Below are 25685 nucleotides of genomic sequence, written 5' to 3'. Positions count from 1 at the left end.
CTATACTAATGCAAACTTCACCATCACTCCCTCGCGCTCTCTTTTTCTCTGTTTGTGGGCGATGGTCCTCGCTGACCTCTTTGTTATGACCCAAGAAAATATTCGTACTTCTGCCTGATCTTAGTTTCTTTGCCTGCCTGGGTGGTTTATAATGTAGGAATCACACATCACTGTCTGGTGCCATCCCTTTTTGTAGCTGAAGAGCTGGAGGACGTGTGTTTGAGACAATCGTCTCCTCCTGCTATCCTCAGATGAATAAGTCATGAGAGTTTTGAGCTCAACCAGTGCAAAAATGTGTCTAAAAGTGAATCAGAGCTGCTGTCATTGCAGGAAGAGAAGAGAGAGGGCGAGCGTTCATGTTATTTAAAATACTGATTATCAAAAGGTTTGGGTGCAGCGTGTCTCGCTGACTGTTCTCTTTTAAAACCTACATCTATATTTGTTTGTGTCTTATGCATCAAGCAACTGTTTAGTTTTTAAAAGTCATATATGTCCTGACCAATCAAAAGTTTTTCAAACTACAAACCCAACCCAGATTTATCTCACTGCCTTTTTGAACATATAGTCATTTCATTATATCAAATGTATTATATTCGCATTCTCTGCGTTTCAGCATCACCTCCTACCAGACGCTTCCCAGAAACATGCCCAGCCACCGGGCCCAGGTTGTACCGCGGTACCCAGAGGGTTACCGCACGCTCCCGCGCAACATGCTGAGACCGGACAGCATCTGCAGCGTGGCGGGGTCGATGTACGATCGCGCCCTGCAGCCGACGTCGACAGAGAAACGGCGATCCATCCGCGATGACACCATGTGGCAGCTGTACGAGTGGCAACAGAGGCAGACACACAGTCGGCTGGGGTACGGGACGCTGCCTAGCCCTAAAACCATGGGGCGGATTGCAGAATCCATTCCCACTTCCCCTTCACATGGATCTCTGGCTGGTTATCACACCTTCTCCCCGAATCGGCCCCTTAACCCGGACACACAGTCTGAAGTTTCCTCTCCAGTGTTCAGAGGAGACGTGACTCTAGAGCGTCGCCACCGACCGCACGTCTCAAAGGTAAAGTTATGCACAGTCACAAACTGAAGTATGTATGTTTCAGAGTTGTATGATTTGTGGCGGCACATCCAACAGGATGGGTGATTAATGGGTGACTAATTTGCACGTTTTATGTGCACGAGAGTGGGCGGACGTGTACGTGGTGTTCTGCGTGGCAGGTTTATAATTCGGCTCCGTATTAAGGTGGCCATTCGTGCCAGTTCCGCCAGACACGTCCCAAACATGTTTTCGGGTTCATTCCCCAGAAGTCGCGTTAGTCGAACGCATACGTCATTAAGGTTTAATATTTCGGGTTTAATTCCAGAAAAGCAACCGTTACATTTCAAGGTAAGAATGAAACTACAATGATTGTATGTCTTAAAAGAAATAATATACATTTTCTAATGTATTTTTAACTGAAATGTGAGAATCTCGATGACGTATGTGGTCGAGCAACGCGACTTCCGGAGAACGAACCCTAAAACATGTTCGGGACGTGTCAGGCGGAACTGGCACGAATGGCCACCCTACTCCATATCCTAAAAGGACCGAAAATCTGTCAAGTATAATCAGGCTTGCTATGTGCAAAAATCTATTAGTGGTGGTTAGTTTTAGGGGTATTATTAATGTTTTTATGTTATTGTTATTGTTATGAGGATACTTACAAAGACAGGAATTTTGACGCATATGTGTATTTAAGTCAAATAAAGCTGCCAAAATTCTCACAAGCTTAATAAGCAAAGGATGCGTGACTTGCACACTCCTCTCACACAAAAACAGCGCGCACATTATATATACATATTTTGTGGTGGGCATTTTAATGTCACTTGTCCATTCTTTCTCACTTCTCCATCCAAAACATTTACTTGTAAATGTGGAAAAGTGTTAATGTTGAGCCCTGCTCATAGCATTGCAGTTGGATTATTTAGTGTCTGGTGCAGATGGCAACCAAAATGCAGAGCTTTTAAATGCTTTTACTTCTAAAATGCAAATTTCTTAGCCGTAAAAATTTAATAGGTTAGACAGGCTTGTTAGTGCACCCTCTATAAAGTGATTTTATTAATACTTTAAAATCCTTAATCCTTTAATCATGAAGTCACAGAAATGTATTGGTTGAAAGGTTTGAGGGCAAATAAATCCACTTTCCACCCATATGTGCAGAAGCACGTCCTAATTATAAAGGTGTTTTATTGTTTTTATTGTTATTGTGGCCTAACTTATGAGTTATAAAGTTTGATTTCTTTCACTTGATTGACTTGCCCTGCAGTACTCACCTGCTTTCATCTTCTTTCTGTCAGTATTCCTACCCTCCTGAACGCAGACCAGCGCAGAGCATCACTGCGCAGTCGCTGCAGGGCAAAACGGTACGCTGTCTTTCCTTCTGTCCACCCACTGCTTCTCGTACATCAGTAACTTTGCTTTCACACTCTTTGCACTGAGTTTCAGGCCTTTCTGACTTCAAATTTAACTGCTTTGAACAGAGTATTTAGCTTTGGTCTAGACCAGGGGTCGGCAACAGGCGGCCCGCGGGCCAAAAGTGGCCCGCCAGTAATATTTTCTGGCCCGTCGGATTAATTTGAAATCCGTTTAAAAAAAAAAAAAAAATTTAATCACACTTTTTTATTTTAAAATAACAGTTTACAAAAATGGCCCCGTGTATCATTCCTTCATTCGTTTTTTCAAATCAAAACCAAAAAAAAGAAAGAAAAAAAACGACTTGTTTTTCTATTATTTATTTCCTGAACTAAAATCAAACGACTCGTTTTCTGAATGTGCGCTCAGATCAAAAATAACAAAAATGAATGAAAACGGTTCGGACAAATTTTAATTGAACACCTTAGCAGACATATACCAATGAAATAAATTTAAACAGATCAGGTACTAACAGATTACATTTTAATAAGGGTTTTAATAAGGGTTTGAATAGAAACCTTTCCGGTAAGTCTCATTCGCTTACAGTCCGACTTTTGAACTTTTTTCATTATTATTTATTCGCGTATAACACACTGACAAATAATATGTATTACCTGATAAAAAAATATTTGTGTCGTGGAAAAGTTGCCACCGGCTCGCAAGAATGTCCTGAAAAAATGCGTATAATAGCTAGTTTAATCTTAACCGGCCGCTCTTTCTCGTTCTCTTTCTCTACCAGCGCATCCGCGATCATAACTGTCATTAGATTTTGAACATACTTCTAAAACACAATCAATCAAATAATTGCAGAGGTTTGACTTCATGAATCATTTGCAAATTTACCTCGTAAATCATGTCAATGCGTCACGCGTGAAGACGTTAAACTCCGTGACATTGCAAATTACTGAAAAGTAATTGCAGGCATTTAGAAACCACTACACAAAATATGATAAAATAAACTCTTTTACTGCAGTAATATTTTAACTATTACACTTTTAACGTAGATTTTAAAGGAATCTACTGTTCTGTTCTGTTACTTGAACTTGGGGCTCGAGCCCGACCTTAGGTTCGACAGCAAGTCAAGTTCGTTTATCGTTAATTATTAAGACTAAATGGGCAGGTAAATTCGTTAAAAAATAAAAGTAATCCGCCAAAATATGGTTTTACATGTCTATTAAAATAAAGCCATTATTAATTTTCCTAATGCATAGTTCTTTGATCTTTACCTCCTTTTAAAAATACATTTGGCAAAGGAGGATTTTCAGCAATTTGTTTGAACAGCAACTCTGCAACCAATGGTTTCGGTTTGAGTGAGAGGCTTTGTCCTATTTAATTTATTATTTATATTTCATTATTTTTTCTGTGACATTTTTTCTCTGCTAACAATACAATGTTAAAATAATATTTATATTGGCACGAACACAATTTTTGTATAACATTTATAATCGTTATAGGCTACTTCATCTCTCTTTTTTCGTTAGAGACATTGAATTTGAGATTCTGGGAACGAGATCTAACGTTAAGTTTTGCGGACCCGTCAGGTCGGGAAATAAAGCTGGTGAACACAGAGTGTATTTTAAGCGGTTTACTGAATAGAACCTTGTCGGAGCTGGACAAAAAGCGGAGACCTCCTTAAACCTTAGGTGTGTATGTGTGTGTCCCGGATAAATATTAATAAAAAAAGGAATACAGTTCAAAAGTCGGACTGTAAGAGTCTTTCATGAGAGCATAAATGCCTGTAATGTTACCACTAATAGTACTTGATCTGTTTAAAATGATTTCATTTATATATTATGCCTATAAAGGTGTTAAATAAAAAAATTGTCTAATCCAGTAATTAATTTTTTATCTGAGCACACAATCAGAAAACCCGTGGTGGTTAATTTTTTCATTTTTGTTTTTAATTTAAAAAACGATTGAACGAATGATACACAGACCCATAAAGACCCATAACCATGTTTTTAGCCATTTTTAATGCCGTCTTTCGTATTTTAAATAGGAAATAAAGACAATGTTTCTTGACAAAAGATCAGATAGCCTATACTAGGCTAATTCAAAATAAGACGTAAGTGTGCCAACAGCAGTTGGCCCGCCATCTACTGGCTAAAAAAAATATTGGCCCGCGGCCAAAGTTACTTGCCGACCCCTGGTCTAGACTAAAGGTTGAGGATGGTTATCATGAAGTAAACAAAGGTTTAAATGTGTCTAAATGGACCGTAGTCAAGAAAGACTGCATAAATACACAAATAAAACCAAGGTTACGAAGTATATGAGAACTTTCTGTTCAGTTGGTTGTACTGTTGTGTAGCTCGTGTGTGAATCATTAATTGAACGAAACTTTGACAATATTGAAAAACTTGTTGTACAAAATGTCCCTGATTCGTCTTTTGTGAAAAATTGAATATGGCGTCTATCCTAGGAGTTTATACTGCCATACAAATGAGCTTTAAAGGGACACTCAACTTTTTTTGAAAATATGCTCATTTCCAAACTCCCCTAGAGTTAAGTATTTTATTTTTACCATTTTGGAATCCTTTCAGCCAAACTCCGGGTCTGGTAGTACCACTTTTAGCATAGCTTAGCATAATCCATTGAATCTGATTAGACCATCAGCATTGCGCAAAACATAACCAAAGAGTTTTGATATTTTTCCTATTTTAAACTAGGGATGTCCCGATCAGGTTTTTTTGCCCTCGAGTCCGAGTCCAAGTCATTTGATTTTGAGTATCTGCCGATACCGAGTCCCGATCCGATACTTCTATAATACATAAAAAAAAAGAATAAAGAAGAGCGAAAAAACAGAACCAGTCCAGGATGCTCCTTATGTCATGCCGCACACATTGCTGTTTCTGTGTAGAGTCAAAAGAGTCTAACTCTGTGCCAGCGCATAACTACAGATGTGTTAAAAAATAATGAATATATACTATATATGTTCAGGGGTTAAATTGGGGTTTGTTTTGTGGGGAGGCTCTGTTTGGAGGGAGGGTTCGAGGGGTAACATGTTTAATCCTGATGACAGCAAAGCCACTGGGTGTGTTTCAATGACATTTTGTATCTCTGATAGGATTTTATAAGTTTCAGTTTTAAAGCTGTGCCACATGTTGACCCAAACTTTAAAACCTGAACTTTAAATAATGCAAATCTATGAGTCTGACACCCTATATGCATTTGGTGCACATGTCATTATGCACAATTGATCAAACTTTGAATGAAGTTATAAGACTTAACCTCCTTGACTCATTCTAGGCATAAGATAGACTACCCAAAAAGACTCAATTAACAAGAAAAACAACATACTGATTCAGCAATATATCTTATAAATTAGCCATAGATTCCCTAAGCTGGTCAGCAGTTAGTTATAAAATACCTATAGTTAGGTCGTGATTCATTTGTATAATCAAAATACATTATTTTATTAAACTATACAATCAGTTGTATCCAGTTATCTAGTTAACATTTTGTAATGAGATGAGTGACATGGCTATACATACTTTAATACTTTGTTTCTAGACTTCTATTAAGTTTTTTCGACATAGGCACCATTCTTACCTCTCTTTCTCTCTCTCTCTCTCTCTCTCTCTCTCTCTCTCTCTCTCTCTCTCTCTCATCTCTACAGTAATGTCAAATGATCCTGCGCGAATGCGCGTTCTTGAGGTTCTGAGTGAGACGCGGAACTGCGTCTGAGCACATGTTGACAATAACGATCAACGCGTCGTTTAAATGAGCGGTAAAAACGCGGTTTTGTCGTGGGTTCCTTGCACGCACGAGTGTGAAGCCTATGAATGAAAGCACATCAATAGGCTTGTTCGACTTCATGCGGCGCCGCAACAATCGACAGCCGGGTGACGTCAAACTACCGCGAGAGTGATCCGCGAAATCATACGGAGGAGTTTGCTTTTAAATCGTTCTCGCGGAACTTTGACGTCATGCAGCACCACAAGAACCGGCAGCCGGATGAAGTCGAACAAGCCTATTCTCTTCAGTTCACACGCACCAGCGCAGCGCGTACACTGGCGCGGAGCAGCGCGAGAACTTAATGGATTTTAAACCCTGCATATGTATCCGAGTCCTGATCGGGAGGTAACGTCCGATTCCGATCGAGTCTGAAACCACGTGATCGGGGCCGATTTCCGATCACGTGATCGGATCGGGACATCCCTATTTTAAACTTGACTCTTCTGTAGGGACATCGTGTACTAAGACCAACGGAAAATAAATGTTGGGATTTTCTAGGCAGATATATCTAGGAACTATACTCTCATTCTAGCGTAATAATCAATGACTTTGCTGTCGTACTATGGCTGCAGCAGGCGTAGTGATATTACGCAGCACCTGAAAATAGTCCCCTTGGTAACTTTCAATAGCCGGGGACTATTTTCGCGAAATCGCCTAGAAAATCGCAACTTTTAATTTTTTCGTCGGTCTTAGTACACAATGTAACTACAGAAGAGTCAAGTTTTAAATAGGAAAAATATCGAAACTCTTTGGTTATTGTTTAGCGCAATGCTAATGGTCTAATCCAGGGGTGTCCAATCCTGCTCCTGGAGGGCCGGTGTCTCTGCAGTTTTGTTCCAACCCTAATCAAACACACCTGACCCAGCTAATCAAGGTCTTACTAGGCAGACTAGATACTTTGAGGTAGGTGTGTTGAGGGAAGTTTTAGCTAAACTCTGCAGGACGCCGGCCCTCCAGGACCGACTTCGGACACCCCGGTCTAATCAGATTCAATGAGTTATGCTACGCTATGCTAAAATGGTAGCGCCTGCCCCGGAGATCGGCTGAATGGATTCCAAAACTGTAAAAATCCAATGTTTAACTCTAGGGAAGCTGGAAAATGAGCATATTTACAAAAAAGTGGAGTGTCCCTTTAATTCATCACAGTGTAGACTCTCTCATTTATAGTAATTTATTGAACAATCAATAATGAATGAATGAACAATAATTTATAAAAACGTCTTGTTATCCTCTATTAAATGTAATGTCTACACTGTCAGAAAAAAAGGTTTAAAATTGTACCTTTTCTGTCACTGGGGTGGTACCCTCAATATTATACCTTAAGGACCTATTGTGTACCTTTAAAGGTACAGTTAAATGTTTTGTACCACTAACATTTATCTGGTACAAAATTGGTCCTTAAAAGGTACACAATAGGTCCTTAAGGTATAATATTGTACCCCAAAAGGTACAACATTTCAATGTGTTGTATAGCCATAAAAGGTACAAAACTGAACCTTTGAGGGTACCACCCCAGTGACAGAAAAGGTAACATTTTAAACCTTTTTTTCTGACAGTATACACCGTAATTATTAGTTTTGCCCTTTGGATCATCAAAACTTAAAATCTAAAAGTCTTTCCCTGTTAAGCTTTTTCTATTAAGCTCTTGTTTATTTCAATAACACAAAATGAAATGGGCAGATAATGCCTGGTCTACTTCAGTCTTTTCAAGTACAAGAACATTATAATAGAAAAAGCCTACGGTCACTTATTGAAATATTAAGAGCTCCATTCCTCCATATGCGCTTTACTTGTTATTGCTAGATGCCTATTTAATACTTTTTTGTTACAGCGCATGGAATTGAATATGGTGAATTAACCTCTTGTTTTCGATTAAAGCCTTTTTTAAATATTTTCTAATATTTGGAGTGTTAAATCATAAGATAAAATCGCAGGACCTTTTGCACAGCTGTTGAGATGTGAACCTTTTTCTTACCTGTATTTACATTTATGCAGACGCTTTTATCCAAAGCAACTTGCAAAAGTGATGAAAAAACCAAAGCAATTCGTATATTTGGTTTTGTGATAATTCAGCTTTAAAGGTTTCATAAGGTTTTACAGTAGAGCTTTTTTAAAAGTTGGTCATTCATGGTGAGGTTTGTTTCAAACTTTTCAAATTGACTGACCAACTTTAGTCTGATATCACTTTGATATGACCCCCGCTACAGCCGGAGGAACTCACCCTACTGCTCATCAAACTACGCCGACAACAGGCGGAGCTTAACAGCCTCCGTGAGCACACGCTCACCCAGCTCATGCAGCTAAACCTCGATGCTGCCAACCCAAAGGTCAGCTGGATCACACGTGCTGTCCTGTGCATCCCCAAATAAAGGGCTTCTTAGTATGCCTTACCCCATCAAGACCCGCCCACCCGCATTGCCACCCCTCCCCGCCCCTTTTATTTCCTAGTTTGGTGTTTTTCCCATTGCTGCCGCATGCTGTCGTGGATCGATGTCTGAAGATTTAATGTACGTGTAGCATAAAAAATATCCTTTTTGTGTACTAACATTTTGAAAGTGCCTTCAGCCCCCGAGGTTTGATCATGTTTTGAGCGTCTGTAGCATGAATGTAGTGATGTGGTCTAAGGAACATGATCTTCAGGGGAAGCTGGAGTTTATATGCAAAGATTTGATTTCAGATTTGCTTATCTGGCTTACTGCGTTTGGCTTATAGACGTTATAGGGCTGGGTAAATATAGTGATTTGATGAATTTGATAAACTTTTGTCAAACACTTTACTCCGAGTTGTTGCATTATATTAACTTTGTGTGTTTATGATGGTAAAAATACAGTATTAAAATGAATCCATTAGTATATGAAATAACCAATGGTTTGTTACTGTCACAGTGCATGTTATTTTATTATATATATATATGATTATATAATAATTAAAACTGGACTATTGAGTTTGAACTATTGAAATAATCTAATCATTACTCAGCCCTATAGACGTGCATGATGCAGGAGCTTTGCTGCAGAGTCAGAGTTTTGTTGCGGTTGTTATCTTTGACTGCATTGAATGGCTTCTGTAGTCGTTTTGCACCTCCCCTCCTCTGGCGTCTTTATCTCCCACGACGTCTCTCTCTCTATGTCTCATGTTTTCTCACTGCTCTCGTCTCATCTTCTCTCTCTTGGCCTCTCTAGAGTGAAATTCTTTCTCATCACCTACAGAGGAACCTCATGTACCTGGACGGTCAGGTGAGGGTCTTTCCTGTTTCTCACTTTCGGTCTCTGACTCGGGTGTTGTCTCTTAATTCTTTGGTTTTTATTATAGCACAAATTAAACTCGGCTAAGTCTCTCAGTCATGTTTTGTTAAGGTTCAGTTTATATGTTACATTATCTGTATCTTAAAGGGATAGTTCACCTAAAAACGAAAATGCTGTCATGATTTACTCACCCTTAAGTTGTTCCAAACCTGTGTAGATTTCTTTGTTTTGCTGAACACAAAGGAAGATATTTAGAGAAATATTTGTAACCAGCTTGCACCATTTGACTTCCATAGTATTTTTATTTCCTCTATGGAAGTCCCTTCATTTGTGTCCAGCAAGTTGCTGGCTGGCAACTTTTTTTAAAAACGCTGGCGGTGAAAGAGTTAACAACGAATTGATAATAATCGATTTTAAAAATCATTGTCAGCAAATGTTATTATTGATTAGTTGGTGTGCACACGTCACCAGGGAGCGCTTGAGTTCTCAATTAGTGCTGTAACTAATCTAATATTTGATAATAATCGATAATGTACGGTAAAAACAAAACCTTTGTGTACAACAATAAGTCATTAACAATGTAATTAGTCATTATTGATAGTTTGGTCTGTGGCGTCATTTGCCCACTACCCCATCTTAACAGAGTATGAGTTGCATGGTTAATAGGGATGCTCCCATTTTAACCTGTTGCTTATGTGCTACCTGCAAATTTGGATTTCTCTCTTTGCCTTTACAGAGATATGTATTTTTATGAGGACTTGCTGCTGTCCAAACAGTGCGATGCGTCTTCACTTCCCCATTTAACAGCATATACAACACATACCTATCGTGGACATTGCATCCTTTTGCCGAAAGTAAATTATTTGCATGCGTTTTAAAGTTTTGACAGTTTAAACTTTCATTTACCTCACAAATTAAATACTCTGTCTGTATCAGCTTCAAAAATTCTGATCGGAGCATCCCTAATGGATAATTAAAGTCAGCCGCATCTGCCCCATACAAAGACTAAGTCAAATTATGCTTTTATTAACACACATTGCCCATTTGTCTCTAACATCGACCTGTCAATCATTGCTATTTATAAACTAGGAGCTCATGATGTTTGGTGCAGACATGCCTCTATGCAGTTTTGATGAGGCGGTAGGCAAGTGACTTCACAGACTAAATTAATCAATTTTTAAATGACTTTTCGTTGAACACCATTTTCATAACAGAATATTATCGACTATTATCAAATTTTTGATTTGTTGTTGCAGCCCAAACTCAATACGTCTGTTTATATTTTGAATATTTAAAGGAACAGTATGTAAAAATTGATATCAATTAATCATAAAATGGCCCTGATATGTCACTAGACATTAAGAAATCATTTTAATTTCAAATACTTATATCACTGACAACAGTGGTCTGGCCAGGATATTGTCATTTAAAAAGTGGAGTTGCAGCCCTCAAATGATGTTTATGTTGTCATGTTGTGTATTGGCCACCAGTTGTGTGATTGCAGTACCAGTTTTAGCCACAAGTTTTGTGATTGCAGTACCAGTTTTGGCCACAATCCTACATACTGTTCCTTTAAGTCAGGGGGTGTCCACTCCTGCTCCTGGAGGGCCGGTGTCTCCGCAGAGTTTTATTCCAACCCTAATCAAACACACCTGATCCAGCTAATCAAGGTCTTACTAGGCAGACTAGATACTTTGAGGCAGGTGTGTTGAGGGAAGTTTTAGCTAAACTCTGCAGGACACAGGCCCTCCAGGACCGACTTTGGACACCCCTGCTTTAAGTAAGTTTAAAAAAAAAATGGACAAACTTTGGTGTTTTGTGTTAAAGGTTCAAAATGAAAGATTATGGGGCAGTTCCCCGGACAGGGTTTCAGTTAATCCAGGAGTAGGCCTTAGTTATATTAGGACATTTTAAGTAGTTTTTACAAACATACCCTACAAAAAACATTACTGGTGTGAATCTTAAGACAAAACTTTAGCACTGATATATTTTAAGATATGTCAGTGCAATCTTAAATAAACATTTAAGTCTGGGATTAGCCCTGTTTGGGAAGCCACAGCATATAGGAGCGGTTTCCTGGACAGGGTTTAGATTAATCCAGGACTAGGGCTTAGTTATATTAGGACATTTAAAGGTATAGCGGAAGATTTTCCCGAATTATTTAAAAGAACCGCCCCTCGATATTTTTAAAAAAATGCTCCTGAGAGGGAACGCCTGTTAAACGCGTGCACGAGACAGAGAGAGAGCGTACAGGAGCTCAGTTCTTCTCTTCGCTCTGTTTACAAGTTTCTGTCGGCATGTTTACCGTGTCTGTGCGGTTCGTGACTTGTGCCAGGGCTAGCATCGCAAATCATAGCTTACATCAACTTTTACCAGCAGTGATTTTAAATGGATTTCTCCAAATAGCATGACAAAATGTACCTTTCTAGTAGAAACTTCGCGTGGGAAGCCCAACCTGTCCTTTTAGCTCACGCCAGCGTGTGAAATAGTCTCCCATAAACATTCTGGTCTTGTTTCTTTATTTATAGTCCTTTCTCTTCTTGTCATACAATTTGTAGACACTTTTTCTCTTGCGACCCTCAGACATTTTGAAAAAAACACAGTGAGAACGCGACCTTCAATGAATGGTTGAAACCGTAGCACAACACACATACACGTGAAAGTGCGCATGTGCAGAAAGCGAACGTAGAGGCGAGCACGTGCGACGGTTATACGTCAACATATAATCAGAATGATTGACATCTGGGATGACCAATAACAGTGGTGATCCACCCGGAAAACGAAAATCTTCCGCTATACCTTTAAGTATTTTTTTCAAACAAACCTTACAAAAAACAATACTGGTGTGCATCTTGAGACAAAACAATGTTATATGTCAAAATATGTCAATACAAGGTGTTTTTAAATGAAGGCAGCTCAAATATACATGTAAGTCTTGGACTAGGATAAACCTTGTCCGGGAAACCCCCAAAAGAGTTTTAATAATACAGGGGCAGATTTCCGGACAGGGCTTATCCTAGTTACAGACTAAAATGCAGGTTTGAGCTGCCTTAATTTCAAAATACCTTTTACACATAAATACCCTGAATTAGTTTTTTTCATAATTGCTAAGCTTAGTATACGATTAATCGAAAAATAATAGATTAATCGATTAATCTGTTAGTGGCAACCCTGGATTCCAGTAAACATTTGCTCTTTTAAATCCATGGACTGTGTTGGACATTGGGTTGTTTTGATGGACTTTTGTCTCTGCTCTTTTGTCTTATTGTTTAGAAAAGGTTAAATCTTGAGTGACGTTCAGAAGCGTTTTTCCTCCAAAGCGTCTTCTCTCAACAAAACTGAAAAACGTTTCTAGTAATTTTATATTTTATTGTTTTACTGAAGTGTTTATTCATTATTCTGGAAGAGATAACAAAAGATGAGTAAACATCATTTCCATTCACAAATATACCAGATGTGTAATGTGTGAGTCAGAAACTGTGCAAACACACAGCCTGTATGTTGCTGTGCTCTGATAATGGTTGTTACTCCTCCTCCTCACGTACTAGATGAAGGAAAATGAGCCAGTTATCTTCATGATTCACACTATGATTGAAAACTCGGCGCCAAGGCCGCAACTGTACCAGCAAGTAAGGTCTTGGAACACATGGTTATGCTCCTCTCACCTTGTGTCATAGGCCCGCCTCTTTGTTCCTCCACCTGGAAGCTCCACCCCCTCACTGCCCCATTCTGTGCCGGTTTCGTTCTTGCACATCCCATTGGTCTTTGTTGTTGTTATTTTTTTATTGAAAATCAAACTGGTTGGCATGTCTTCCTCCGCAATGCAAGGCGTGTCAGAGCTATCCAACCGGCTGCTGGTGCTAATGTGTTGTTTCATTAGCAATGGCTTCATCTATCATGCCAGCGTTTGTGTGTTGGTGTAGTTGCAGAGTGTGTGGTGTATGACCGTAAACCTTATGTAATCGAGGAGGTCAGCCTGCGGCAATGCAAGTACAGGACCTACTTGAAAGCACCGAGTGAATGTGTTTAGTAAACCTGGGAGCTATTTTTTTTTTTTTTTGCCTTTACATGTAAAGAAATACAACAAGATCTAAAGATAGCAAATGCAAAATTTGTCAACATGAAATGAGATTTACTTTATGCATGTTCTCCGTCTTATTGTGCGTGATTTATTCACACAGTTTATTTAAAGGGACATTCCACTTTTTTTAAATATGCTCATTTTCCAGCTCTTACCGTTTTAGAATCCATTCAGCTGATCTCCGGGTCTGGCGCTCCCACTTTTAGCATAGCTTAGCATAATCCATTGAATCTAATTAGACCATTAGCATCGCGCTTAAAAATAACCAAAGAGTTTTAATATTTTTCCTATTTAAAACTTGACTCTTCTGTAGTTATATTGTGTACTAAGACAGACGGAAAATTTAAAGTTGTGATTTTCTAAGCAGATATGGCTAGGAACTATACTCTCAAACTAGCGTAATAATCAAGGACTTTGCTGATGTAACACGGCTGCAGAAGGCGTAGTGATATTACGCACTGCCGAAAATAGTCCCCTGCTATTGAAAAAAACTATTTTCTTACTACACGATTTAACTACAGAAGAGACAAGTTTTAAATAGGAAAAATATCAAAACTCTTTGGTTATTTTTTGCGCAATGCTAATGGTCTAATCAGATTCAATGGATTGTGCTAAGCTATGCTAAAAGTGCTAGCGCCAGACCTGGAGATCAGCTCAATGGATTCCAAAATGGTAAGAATCAAATGTTTAACTCTAGTGGAGCTGGAAAATGAGCATTTTAATGTGGATTTTAAAGTGGAGTGTCCCTTTAAAGAGAAATGCATTTTTTTTCCTCAGTATTTCCTCCATAAATTTTCTTTGACTTTTCAGTCAAAATCCAGTTGGTTTCTGGTGTTTATAATCAAGCTCAGTCAGTTTGACAGTTTTTGTCTATTACAGGAAGTCACTGAAATGATTTGTGAGCAGATTTTTGTTGACTTCTCCTCACAAACTTTTTTATTTTGCGAACAGGCAGATTACTCGGCAGACTTCTGCACATGATCTGTCCAGGTGTAATGAAGGACATGTGTATCTTTCATTTTTTTTTTTCTGCCAAAATCCCATTTCTGGGTCCTTCTGGTATCCAATAGCAGATGTCTTGGCACGATTGCTGTTGAGCAAATTTGTGATTTTTTTTTTGCTTTTGGTAGCAGATGTTGTTGAAGCACATTAAGTCCAACAAAATGGATGCTTAAAAAAACTACTCACAACTACTGTGTGCGTGCGTGCGTGTGTGAGAAACAAGAATTTTCATTGAATGTTTCCATTTGCTTTCTCCAAACTGTTTAGATGGAGTTTGCATGTTATTGTGTATTGTGTGGTAACACTGAATTTGTGTCCAGTGTTAGTGTATTTAACTGTATAGACTACTGTCAATACTGTTATATGAATACAATAGTTCGGTTCAGTGCCATAAACTCCTGTTTCAGTATTTTATTGACATTATTGTTTTACAGTCAGTCTGTTTTAATATCCTATGAACATCTTATTTGACGCTAAAGATGATATTTAATAATTTAATGAAAGTAAAGCAATAATAAATCAATAACTGTGTTTTCAAATAGCTTCACTTGATCCATGTTGCTTGCTCCATCGCTTCATTTGCTGAACACATGTTTAAAAACATATAAAACACTGTATAGTGTATCATTTGAATAGTGCATATAGTCTCTATATATGTCATTTGCTTATCATTTCAGCAGATAAGTCCAGAAGAGTACAGAGAAAGCTCCTATTCATACAGACCAGAGGAATTAGATATAGATGTAAGTATCTTCATCTTGAGTTTTCATGCAGCAAACTTTGTGCTACCATCATCAAATGAGATATTGTAGTTGATATTATACGAAAGCATCACAAGTTTTGAGGAGATATCTGAGGAATTTACCAGAAGACAATGAAAAAAGTTGTGCCACAACTATGAAACATTAATGCATTTTATTACATTTATAATAATATATTTAAAAAAAATTTAAAGACTTCAATTTCTGTCTAAAATTATGTTTTGTATCATAATCTTTACTAAAATGTGTCTTTACTAAATCTTTATTGGTCAGAAAACTTGATTAAAATTGACTCATTGTGACTCTTCTGTTGTTTCAGGCGAAGTTAAGTCGACTTTGTGAGCAGGACAAAGTTGTGAGAACTCAAGAAGAAAAATTGCAGCAGCTTCATAGAGAAAAGGTGTGTGTGTGTGTGTGTGTGTGTGTGTGTGTGTGTGTGTGTGTGCGTGTGTGTGTGTGTGTGTGCATTATTGTAGTTAATGCGGGAATGCTTCAGTATCTGATGCTTGTCTGCATGTGTTTGGCTGCAGCACACGCTGGAGACTGCGTTACTGTCGGCCAGTCAGGAGATCGAGATGAGCGCAGATAATCCAGCAGCAGTCCAGAGCGTCATCCAGCAGAGAGATGTGCTGCAGAGCGGCCTACTGAGCACGTGCAGAGAGGTGTCGCGCGTGGCTTCTGTACGTATATCGCACACACTTCCGGTCTGTAAGCAGGGTTTTAATGATACGACTCTTACACAATCACTCCATATGCTGATAACAGGAACTGGAGCGTAGCTGCAGAGAGTTTGATCGACTCGAGGCCGATGTCACTCTGTCTAAGAGTAACCTGCTGGAGCAACTAGAGGCCCTTGGAAGCCCACAGGTGACATCAGGAATACTGTTTACTGAAAAAAATATGTGCTTACTACACACTGCATGCTGTGCCATGACAAAAATAATTTCACAGAAAAGGGCAGGTGTTCATTAAGTGTGTGTGTGTGTGTGTCCAGACGGAGCCTCCCAGTCAAAAACACGTTCAGATCCAGAAGGAGCTGTGGAGAATCCAGGATGTGATGGAGGCGCTAAGCAAGAACAAACCTAAGAAGACCACAGAACCAAGTAAAAACACGGAAATCAGGTTTAACTAAACCATTAAAATATGAGGTGCATGGTACAAAATGGACACTTAATATATTTAATGAACAAATTCTGTTTTCTGTCTGTTATTTGTAGGTTTTCCTGGTGCAAATCCTCTATCAAACCTGCATAAAAGTGAAGTGAGTGTAAATGAATTATAAAATGAATTATATTTAACACACACACACACACACACACACATCCAATCTTAGACCCTCAAACAAACGCTCACCTGTATATTCAAAAGTATATTCATGCATTATGCTACTTTGGGTTGGTTGTTGCCCATGGCAGCTGCCTTCACTTTGCCGTTGTCTGCGATCTGTAGGACTCCGTGCCCCCTCGGCCTCCTCTCCCGTACTCTTATGAGGGGGGAGATCTTCCGCCGCTGCCCCCTCTGCCCCCCGTCGGCTCCGGCCAGCCCCACGCGCCCCGTACCACACCTCACAGGCCTGAAGACCGCAAAGCCGCCCAACGCAACGGTGCACACAGCGTAAGAGACAGCTGTGACCCATCCCTACCCGTCAACCCCAAACCCATTCATCCTGACATCAGAAACCCCAATCATTTTCATTTAACCTCATATATCAACCCAAACCCTACATTTTTAAACAGGTTTAAGTTATTTTCCAGTTTATGTTTTTAGGGTTATGTTTTCATTGGCTTAACTGTTATTCAAAAAAAGTGAAAAATCAAACTTGACTGATTTTGGCTTTTATAGGTATTACGTTGACCATTAGCAATGCTGCTTTTTGGGTATCATCATCAGCGGCCAATTAAAGACCTTGATCAGTGGACCACTTTTTGTTTGCGTGATTTTAAAATTTTGGTTTTCATCCAAGGTTCAACGTCATTGCACATTTACCAATTCATCCACAATCCTCATCACTAAACCATTCAGTATACAAACAGACACAGCGTCTTTGTGAGCCTCATGTTTTCTGTTAAATATTTTCTCCTCCTACTTTTTCATTTCCATTTGCCCTTTAAGTCATGGTCATGCGGCATCATATGATGTTTTATTGAATGTGTGTGTGTTGTAAATAATGTTTAACTCTCTGCTCTTTAGGGTCCAGATTACAGACTTTATAAAAGTGAGCCTGAACTTACCACAGTAGCTGAGGTAGACGAGAGTAACGGAGAAGACAAATCCGAACAAACCGCAGAGAAAGAGCCGCCCACCATTACCAAAGGTATCCTGACAAACCGCATCATTTCTGATCGGAGACTCGTAAACCCAGACCTGCTGTTGACCCTCTGTCTCTCTGTTTCAGGTATAGTTTACCCTGTCGGTGTGGTGAGCCCAAGGACCAAATCACCCATGCCTGAATCCTCCACTATTGCCTCTTACGTGACTTTGAGGAAGAGCAAGAAACCTGATCCCAGAACAGTATGTGCATATCAAAATACCTATATGAGTCAGTCACGGTGGTTATTTATTATGTAGTGTCTGCAATGCATTAATAAACATTTTGTCACATGACTTTACAACGCTGCACATAATAAATCATACATTTAAAGAATAACCAAGGCCACTGTTGATATAGTTTCTCATTACTGGATCATAATAGACAAAGTGAAATGCAAAGTGAAAGCACATTTGGTTTTTCTGCATATTTTCTTGAAAGTTGTGTGTGTTTTCAGTCTCATCCGCAGGACCGTCCTCACAGCACTGTAGATCACATGAGCACCGCACTCGAGGTGGGTCGGACTCGCATGAGCGTGGAAGAGCAAATGGAGCGAATCAGGCGGCACCAGCAGGGGGCGCTGCGCGAGCGGAGGAGAGAGGACGGCTCGCTGTGTCGTAGCCTCTCTTTCACTAAAGACAACACACAATATTATACACTACAGGTAGCGGCACACATCATGTCTGGGGTTTATTTGAGCACTCACTATTCATTCACACAGGGGGCATCAGTGTTTCTTGATTAATTTAAATGGGTGACGTTATGCTTTGGCGAACAGAATTGTGAATCCATTGGCATCGCTTTACTGGCGTTGCTCGTGGCAGAGGTTAAAATCAGGGTTCCCACGGGTCCTTGAAATCCTTGAAAATTAATGAATCTGGGGAGAAAAATTCAAGGCCCTGGGAAGTTTTTGAAAATATAAATACATAGATACAAGTCATTGAAAGTGCTTGAATCTTTTTTTATTTGATTTTCTGGAAAAATCTATATTATTCCAAATCATATCCACATAATATAACATTATGTAGTGTAAGGATAATATAAAAAAAATCTAGACTTTTTAAGCACACGTGCTAAACTGTTCGCTTAAATGTTTAAATCTTCTGTATGCGAATGTTGATTCATACCAAAATGATTTTTTGCATGGTTCTGTTTGACAAATAAAAGCGCCTTGGGTTACGTATGTAACTGTTGTTCTCTGAGAAGGGAACGAGGCGCTGCATCTCCCTTGCCATACTTCCTGTGTCCCTGTAACGCCATCTTTGGCAATATTTCAGATAGAGATATACTTCCTGGCTCCAGCGTCACCTTGTCTTTGTCGTTAAGCCTCACTATTGGTTGAATTTGATATACACATTCAGACGCACTTACCCTTGGAGGCGTCCCCAAAGTGTCACCGCAGTGACACAACGCGAATTCTCTCGAAAGGGAACTAAAACAATGTATCTTTAAAGGTAACACAAAGTTACCTTGCTCTCACTTGAAATGTGTCCCCACATTTAGTCCTTGATTTTGAGGGTATTGGACCTGGAAAGTCCTTGAAAGGTCCTTGAATTTGAAGTTAACTAAGGTTTTGGAACCCTGTTAAAAATGTCCCTTTTCAAGCTTTCAACACTGGCGTCAGCCAATTAGATCTCCTTATGCAAATAACCTAGTGCAGACACTAGCCAATTACGTTTATGCAAGATCGGAAAACAGAGGAGCATAAAAATGGAAGAGAGATTAATCATTGAAGTGGGTCCTTTTTGTCCAATCTCTTTTTAGTACCGCCGTCCATTAGCTGTCGAAACAAAAGCAGCCTTTTTGTGATTGGCTGTTGTCACTTTGACAATCGCATCATGGCCATGCTTCACACTCGCTCTCCATCAAATGTTAACGCTGAAGCACCGTATGAATACAGCGCTACACTACAAACTACTAACAAACTGTAACATTCCTGTTGTTGGCATCCTTACTTCTATTTAGTTACTTACTAATGCCATTAGTTATGTCTGTTTTACAGTACTTATGTGTGGTTACAGTAAGGAGTAAGCGGTGGGTCACTTTATGCGTGAAATCCGATTTGACATAGCTATATATATATATATATATAAATCACTTAAAGGCGCTCTAAGCGAATTGAAGCGTTTTAGACCATAAAACATTTTTTGTTACATACCGGAAACATCTTCTCACTATCTGCTTGCTGCCTGTCCGCTGATCAAACTGTAAAAAAACGCGAACATTGTAGACAGCCCAGGCTTCACAAATGGCAATATCAACAAATGGCCAAACCTAGCATCACAAAACAAAACAACGTATTCCAGCCAATAAACGACAAGAAGGATTTGGGGGTGGGGGTTGGGTGCGTTCATGAAAGCACGGAAGGGAGGGGGGGAGGAGTTAGCTACGCTCTGTCTGTTTGAAAACAGTTCAAACATCAACAGGAAGTGACGTCGCACATTATTCGCTTAGAGCGCCTTTAATATGCTCTGATTGGCTGTATGTAAACAGAGGACCACAATCTGACTGTCTCACATCAGTGAACAATAAAGCTCAGGTAAACACATGAATCTCACAGCGGGTCCTTCAGTAAACCCATGACGTGAACCTGACTGACTGACTTTTTTTAAAACCCATCGTTCCCCCTGCCTTGCTGCTCCGCAGGGTTCTTCCTCCCATAAACCCACGCTGCCAAGAGAGGTTTGCTCAAACAGCGCTGTAATTCAAAGTTACAGTGAGCGATGAGTCGGTGGACGGCTAATTATTCCCCACAGCGCTGTGATGGCTGACCGCTTTCCTTACACTCTTCACAAATGAACGTCTGTCAAAGTCTCGAACGTTTTACGAGTGCACTTCTTAAACTGATGACGCTGCGTGTTTGGTGGACTTTAATGAGGGGTTTGTTCTTTCAGACACGTAAGAAGAGCCCGTCCATCTCGCCAGACGAACCAGACGACCGCAGAGTCGCATCACCAACGGAACGAGAGCCGACGGCAAAGCCGGAAGACGCGGAGAAGAACTGCAAGACGGCTAAAGATGGAGAACCTAAGAAGATCAAACCGGAGATTAAGGTACAAAATATTGTCATCCTGGTGATTTCCTCGTTTATTTAGAAAACAAACAAAACACTATTTCTATCTTCCGTCTCTGCAGAAGAAACCAGATGTGTTTCGATCCCAGTCCTTTAAAGAGGCGTATTTTAAGAGTGTAAGTCCTAAACCGATACTAACTGAGGAGGGCCCTAAACGTCAGCCGGCGGTGGAGGACCGCAAGACTCTGCCCGCTCAAAACAGGTACGGGTACGGTTACGGCTCCTCTTGAACGTTCATTCTTACTAGTATACTACAGTGTTGGTGTGTCCTAGTGTTGATGTGTATTAAAGCCCTGTGCTCTGCTGGTTGTCTCAGCTTACAGACTGCCGTCATGGTACGTGTGGGCACGGAGGAAGATGAAGAGGAGGAAGATGAAAAAGCCTCCAGTAAGGCACAGGATGTCTCGTATGAGCTGACCAATAGTAAACACAGTACGCTGATGACAGGTGAATGAGCCGTCTGCTTCGTTTAACTCCATCTCACAGTTAAACATCATCCTCGTATGTGTAACAGTGACATCACACTAAACCTGCTGTGGTGTGTGAAGTGTGAAGGCTGCTCATGGTTTGTAAATTGAGAGAATTTACAACAGTGCCGTTTTCCTGGCTGTGAAACTGTTGCGTTATATATTTTTGACCTGTGATTGATATGTAGGGATACTTCACACAAAAATGTTGTTACAATCCTGTATTCATTTCTTTGTTCTTGTGAACACAAAGGAAGATATTTTGAGGACCGTTCATGAGCCCCATTCACTTTCATAGTATTCTTTTTCCTACTATAGAAGTGAATGGGGCTCATGATCGGTTTGTTTACAAACATTCCTCAAAATAACTTCCTTCATGTTCATCATAACAAAGACATTTATACAGGTTTGTAACAGCATGAGAGTAAGAAAATGATGATAGATTTTTTTTATTTTTGGATGAACTATCCCTTTAACTCTTTCCCTGCCATTGACGAGTTATCTCGTCAATTAAGAGAAAACATTTTCCTGCCAGTGATGCTTTCCTTACGAGTTTTTGCGGTAATAATTCTACTATTTTCCCAATTTTTAAAAAAACTGAAGCAAAAACTAATTTAATGAATTTTAAACTCTGTCTCTGTTTTGATAATCATTCTACAAAATTCCTTTACAAAAATGCAATTATTTCAGCTTTTTACTTATTTTTTTTATTTTTGAAGAAACCTTCCCATATTTATGAGGTTATAAAAGAGAATAAATGATGGGATAAAATACCCCCCCCCCCCCCCCGTTTTGTTTAAATCACAAAAAATGCTGGTGGGCAACTTTTAAAAAAAAGGCTGGCGGGGAATGAGTTTACTGTGCATGTATCACTGTATTTTGTAGTCTGACAAACAATGAGTACCAAATTCTAAAAAAATCGATTTAGACTCCCAGCATGTGCTTGTGTATTATATTACTCGCATAATAAAACTCACTATTACATCCATTTGATTAATACATTTGTTTGCGAAATTAACCCTTTACAGAGTGATACAGGATGATTTTCTTCCTCATCTGTGTTGTGATCATTATTGTGTCTCTAATCACACCAGTCATGTAAGACTTGTGTAGTGTTAATGTGTCCTGTGTGTGATTAACTGCTTGTTTGTTTGTTTGTGGATGTGCTGTGTGTGTCTTGCAGTGAACAGTCTGTCAACTCCACCCCAATCTCCAAGCTCCTCCTCCTCTCCCCCGCCTCCACCGTCTCCCCCTCAGCTGACAGATGGATCTCACTTCATGTGCGTGTGAGAGGAGAGATGAAAGAGTAAGAGACGTCCTGATAAACTTCATCTAAAGCCGCAAACAAACACTACACCCGTGCACTTGTTTATTTTTAATGCAAAAAGTCATTAGAGTCGAGTAGCTCAACTGCTAAAGCGTTGCATTAGCAGTGCAATAAATAAATAAAGTCTCAGTCTAATGATGAGAGGAGGAGCATCAAAGTTTGATTTCAATCGTTGATGTGATCCTACTCAGTCCATATTAAAGATATCAAAGTTATATATTCAATAAATGGTGTTTACATTATGTAGGATTGTTGTTACTGGAATGTAAAATGTAAAGCAGTCTTGAATTTGAGGTATTTCACTAGAATGTGTTTTAGTAGACGTGAATGTTAATCCTTTACTCGGACTGTAATGACTCAGACAGATTTGCTCATCAAAATCCATCTGGACATTTTATAGCAGCTTACTGGAGGAGCTTTCTGAGGAGTTTGGCATCATTGCACAGGGTTTTTACAGTTGTGTGTATATGTGTGTGCGTGCTTTAATCTGTCTCTTCTCCGAGGAAAAATAAGGCTCCTTACAAATGAAACAGTAATTAGACTCCCAACTAGGGTTGATTAGCATCATAGTGTCCCAGCAAACATGAAGCTTCAGTAATTAACAGTGTAATTAAGAGTGATGAGGAGAGCTGATTCAGTCTAATCCACATCTACTATAACAACACACAGAAATCATGCATGTTCACAAACGAAAGACAAAAGGTCACATGATTTCCGGTAAGGGCGGTAATAGGGACCATCTGCTCATTGATTTTTGCATTGCATTGTGGGAATTTTCAGGGAATGTTCCAGTGCACTGGAAGGATTTTGCGATTGAGACGGTCCTTAAAATGGTCGACTCATCCTACATAATTTCAGTAAAAATATAACCTTGATATCTTTCATATTGAGTGAGTAGGATTGAAATCAATGCTTTGATGCTTCTAATCTCATCATAGATTGGGACGTTAGTTTGGATTTCACAGACAGGGTCATATATGTAAAAATATGTAAAATGTGTTTTTTTTTCCCTTCAACAGCCCTTCACTGTCATCAGTAAATGGCGGTATGTGATGGGACGTCTGAAGTACCGCCCACTTCTGCATCAGCTGACCAACACAGACTAGACTGTGTCCAGGCCTTAGTTCAATAATCATCCAGTTTGCCAACCACCTTAAGGAAAAATTATACAAATCTAGTGATTATTTATATTCCTATTACTGTTTGTTTTTATGCATATTTTAGATCACAGAGTTTTATTCTGTTTGATGATTTTAGTGTGAATGAGGGAGTTTGAGATGCTGTCCATTACAGCATCCAGATCCTTATATACACACACAGATGATACCCAACATCACATTATATTATATTGAAGTTAACAAGGGGTGTGTTCATTGTTTGCTTGTTTTATATCAATTTTACCAGGTTTTACCCAGTGTCGGTGGATGCGATTATTAGTACTCATATCTTTTGCACTGTAACTCCCATTGATCTTTTTTTTACTCGGTTGATATTAAAGGATTAGTGTATAAACTGTAAAACAGACAATTTCAATAAGGTGCCACAGTACTGCTGCCGACAGAGATGGGATTTGTAAATGATCTGTATGGATATAGTCGCAATAGCCTCCACACTGTTTTCCGACACACTCATGAATGTTCCAGCTTATCTTTTATTTTTCTATGGCTGAGATATATTTAAATAGAGAGACGAGTAAGAGTATTACAGTTTTAAAGAAGAGTATTACAGAGATTTGCTTTAGTTTGTGCTCCAGCGCTTTGAAGCGTCTTAACCTAGAGGAGAATAGCACACGGGAAGTAATGGTTTTACAGTTTTAAAACAGCAATAAGCGGGGTTTCGGTGTTTAACTTTGATGTACAAACTGTAAAATTCATGGTGTATATAATGTACATCATACTATGAGCAGAGCAAAGAACCATAAGAGGTTATGTATCAGAGTCAATATGCAAAATGTTCATATTTCATCTGTTTTATATCATGTGAAATAAATGTTGATGTTCTTACATATGACGCAGTTTGAATTTTCTCTTGTTTGAGTATCAACTTGTTTTCAAGCCCAAGTAACTTTAAGCTTCTGGTAAGCTTGTTTCTGATGCAATAAACATTGCAACAGTATTTTTTACATTTTTTACATTCTATAAAATTTATAATTTTTAGATATAACAACTACATATTTATTACACGCTTATAGCACCGTACAAGAAAAATGTTTCCATTGGCCACCTCCACAAGTTAGTGTCTACGAAATAAACTGTAAATACAAGGAGCTGTCAAACTTTCTTATGGCACAATCTTCATCTGCTGTGAATTATTCTGCAACATTAATCACTGCCAGCTGTCAAACCATTCACTGTGGGTTGTTATTGTATTTAATGAGAATTTTTACTGGCATTGTAGACCGAGGGCATCCATTATACCAGAAGCTGCCTAACAAACAAGTAAACAATGGCTGAGATTTAATTGGTTCCAATAAAAAAAATCCTCATTTCAAAATATTTTGCATTTCACCCCATATAGTATAAAGTGGGGTGCGTGGAGCACCATCTGCTGGTTTGATGCAGTACTGCAGTGTGTAATGTATCATATTTATGCTGCCCTCTGGTGGTGATGGTGTGTACAACGTGAATGAGTTCTCACTAATGATAAAAAATCCCTTTTTATGTTTAAATTTCATTTCAATATTCTAATATTGTGTTATGGTTTAGTCAAAGAATATAAATTAACATTATAAACGATAAACGTTTCCGTGTGTAAGATCCTATCAACGGGAATATGATGCCATCTGGTGGTGCTTTTTGCAAAGGTCATTTTAAAGAGCAGGATGGTTCATCTGACTCACTTTTATGAGTTTTTTTGTGGTAATGTTGGTAATTATTGTAGCTTTGTAAATTTCCCCACCCCAGATGCACGAGAAAAAAACTTTTTTCAACTTTTAGCCTAAAAATCAGGCCGATTCATGGAAAATGTGCATCAGTAAAACATGCTTTGATCAAACCACATGCATGAAACCCTCAGTTTTAACGTGAGTGACGCAGTTTATTCAAATAATATATATATATGCCTTACATGTTATATTATGCTTGCTATGGTAATTAATACCAAAAGTAATGTATTTCTTATTAAAGCAAAAAAAGTAAACTTTTAAAACGCTGTTTGTGTTTTCTAACGTTGTATATGCATTAATTGTTGCAAGCACGTGGAGGCATTCATAATAAGCGCTGACGTCACGC

At 39.0% G+C, this 25685-nt stretch overlaps 1 protein-coding gene across 25 annotated transcripts in view; it reads left to right on the top strand.

Annotated features, from left to right (window-relative positions):
• Positions 1 to 24465, top strand: part of plekha5 (pleckstrin homology domain containing, family A member 5) — a 135645-nt gene extending 111180 nt beyond the window's left edge. For 6 of the 25 annotated variants that reach the window (XM_065273442.2, XM_065273440.2, XM_065273459.2 and 3 more), the window contains 20 exons: positions 614 to 1064; positions 2342 to 2407; positions 8399 to 8518; positions 9374 to 9427; positions 12985 to 13065; positions 15197 to 15262; positions 15600 to 15680; positions 15811 to 15960; positions 16046 to 16147; positions 16275 to 16383; positions 16498 to 16541; positions 16730 to 16894; positions 17471 to 17594; positions 17676 to 17791; positions 18046 to 18252; positions 20483 to 20641; positions 20724 to 20863; positions 20978 to 21108; positions 22312 to 22434; positions 23475 to 24465. In XM_065273442.2, the coding sequence (XP_065129514.1) occupies positions 614 to 1064; positions 2342 to 2407; positions 8399 to 8518; positions 9374 to 9427; positions 12985 to 13065; positions 15197 to 15262; positions 15600 to 15680; positions 15811 to 15960; positions 16046 to 16147; positions 16275 to 16383; positions 16498 to 16541; positions 16730 to 16894; positions 17471 to 17594; positions 17676 to 17791; positions 18046 to 18252; positions 20483 to 20641; positions 20724 to 20863; positions 20978 to 21108; positions 22312 to 22418 (2473 nt within the window). In that variant the 3' untranslated portion in view covers positions 22419 to 22434; positions 23475 to 24465. The remainder of the gene's footprint in view (positions 1 to 613; positions 1065 to 2341; positions 2408 to 8398; positions 8519 to 9373; positions 9428 to 12984; positions 13066 to 15196; positions 15263 to 15599; positions 15681 to 15810; positions 15961 to 16045; positions 16148 to 16274; positions 16384 to 16497; positions 16542 to 16729; positions 16895 to 17470; positions 17595 to 17675; positions 17792 to 18045; positions 18253 to 20482; positions 20642 to 20723; positions 20864 to 20977; positions 21109 to 22311; positions 22435 to 23474) is intronic. The other 19 variants (XM_065273441.2, XM_073813872.1, XM_065273446.2 and 16 more) reach the window with 19 other exon arrangements.
• The last annotated feature ends 1220 nt before the right edge of the window (positions 24466 to 25685 follow it).

The sequence above is a fragment of the Paramisgurnus dabryanus genome, chromosome 1 (genome assembly GCF_030506205.2).
Source record: "Paramisgurnus dabryanus chromosome 1, PD_genome_1.1, whole genome shotgun sequence".
NCBI lineage: Eukaryota > Metazoa > Chordata > Actinopteri > Cypriniformes > Cobitidae > Paramisgurnus > Paramisgurnus dabryanus.
Note: the sequence above shows the minus strand (reverse complement) of the source record. Positions and strands in the feature narration are given on the sequence as shown.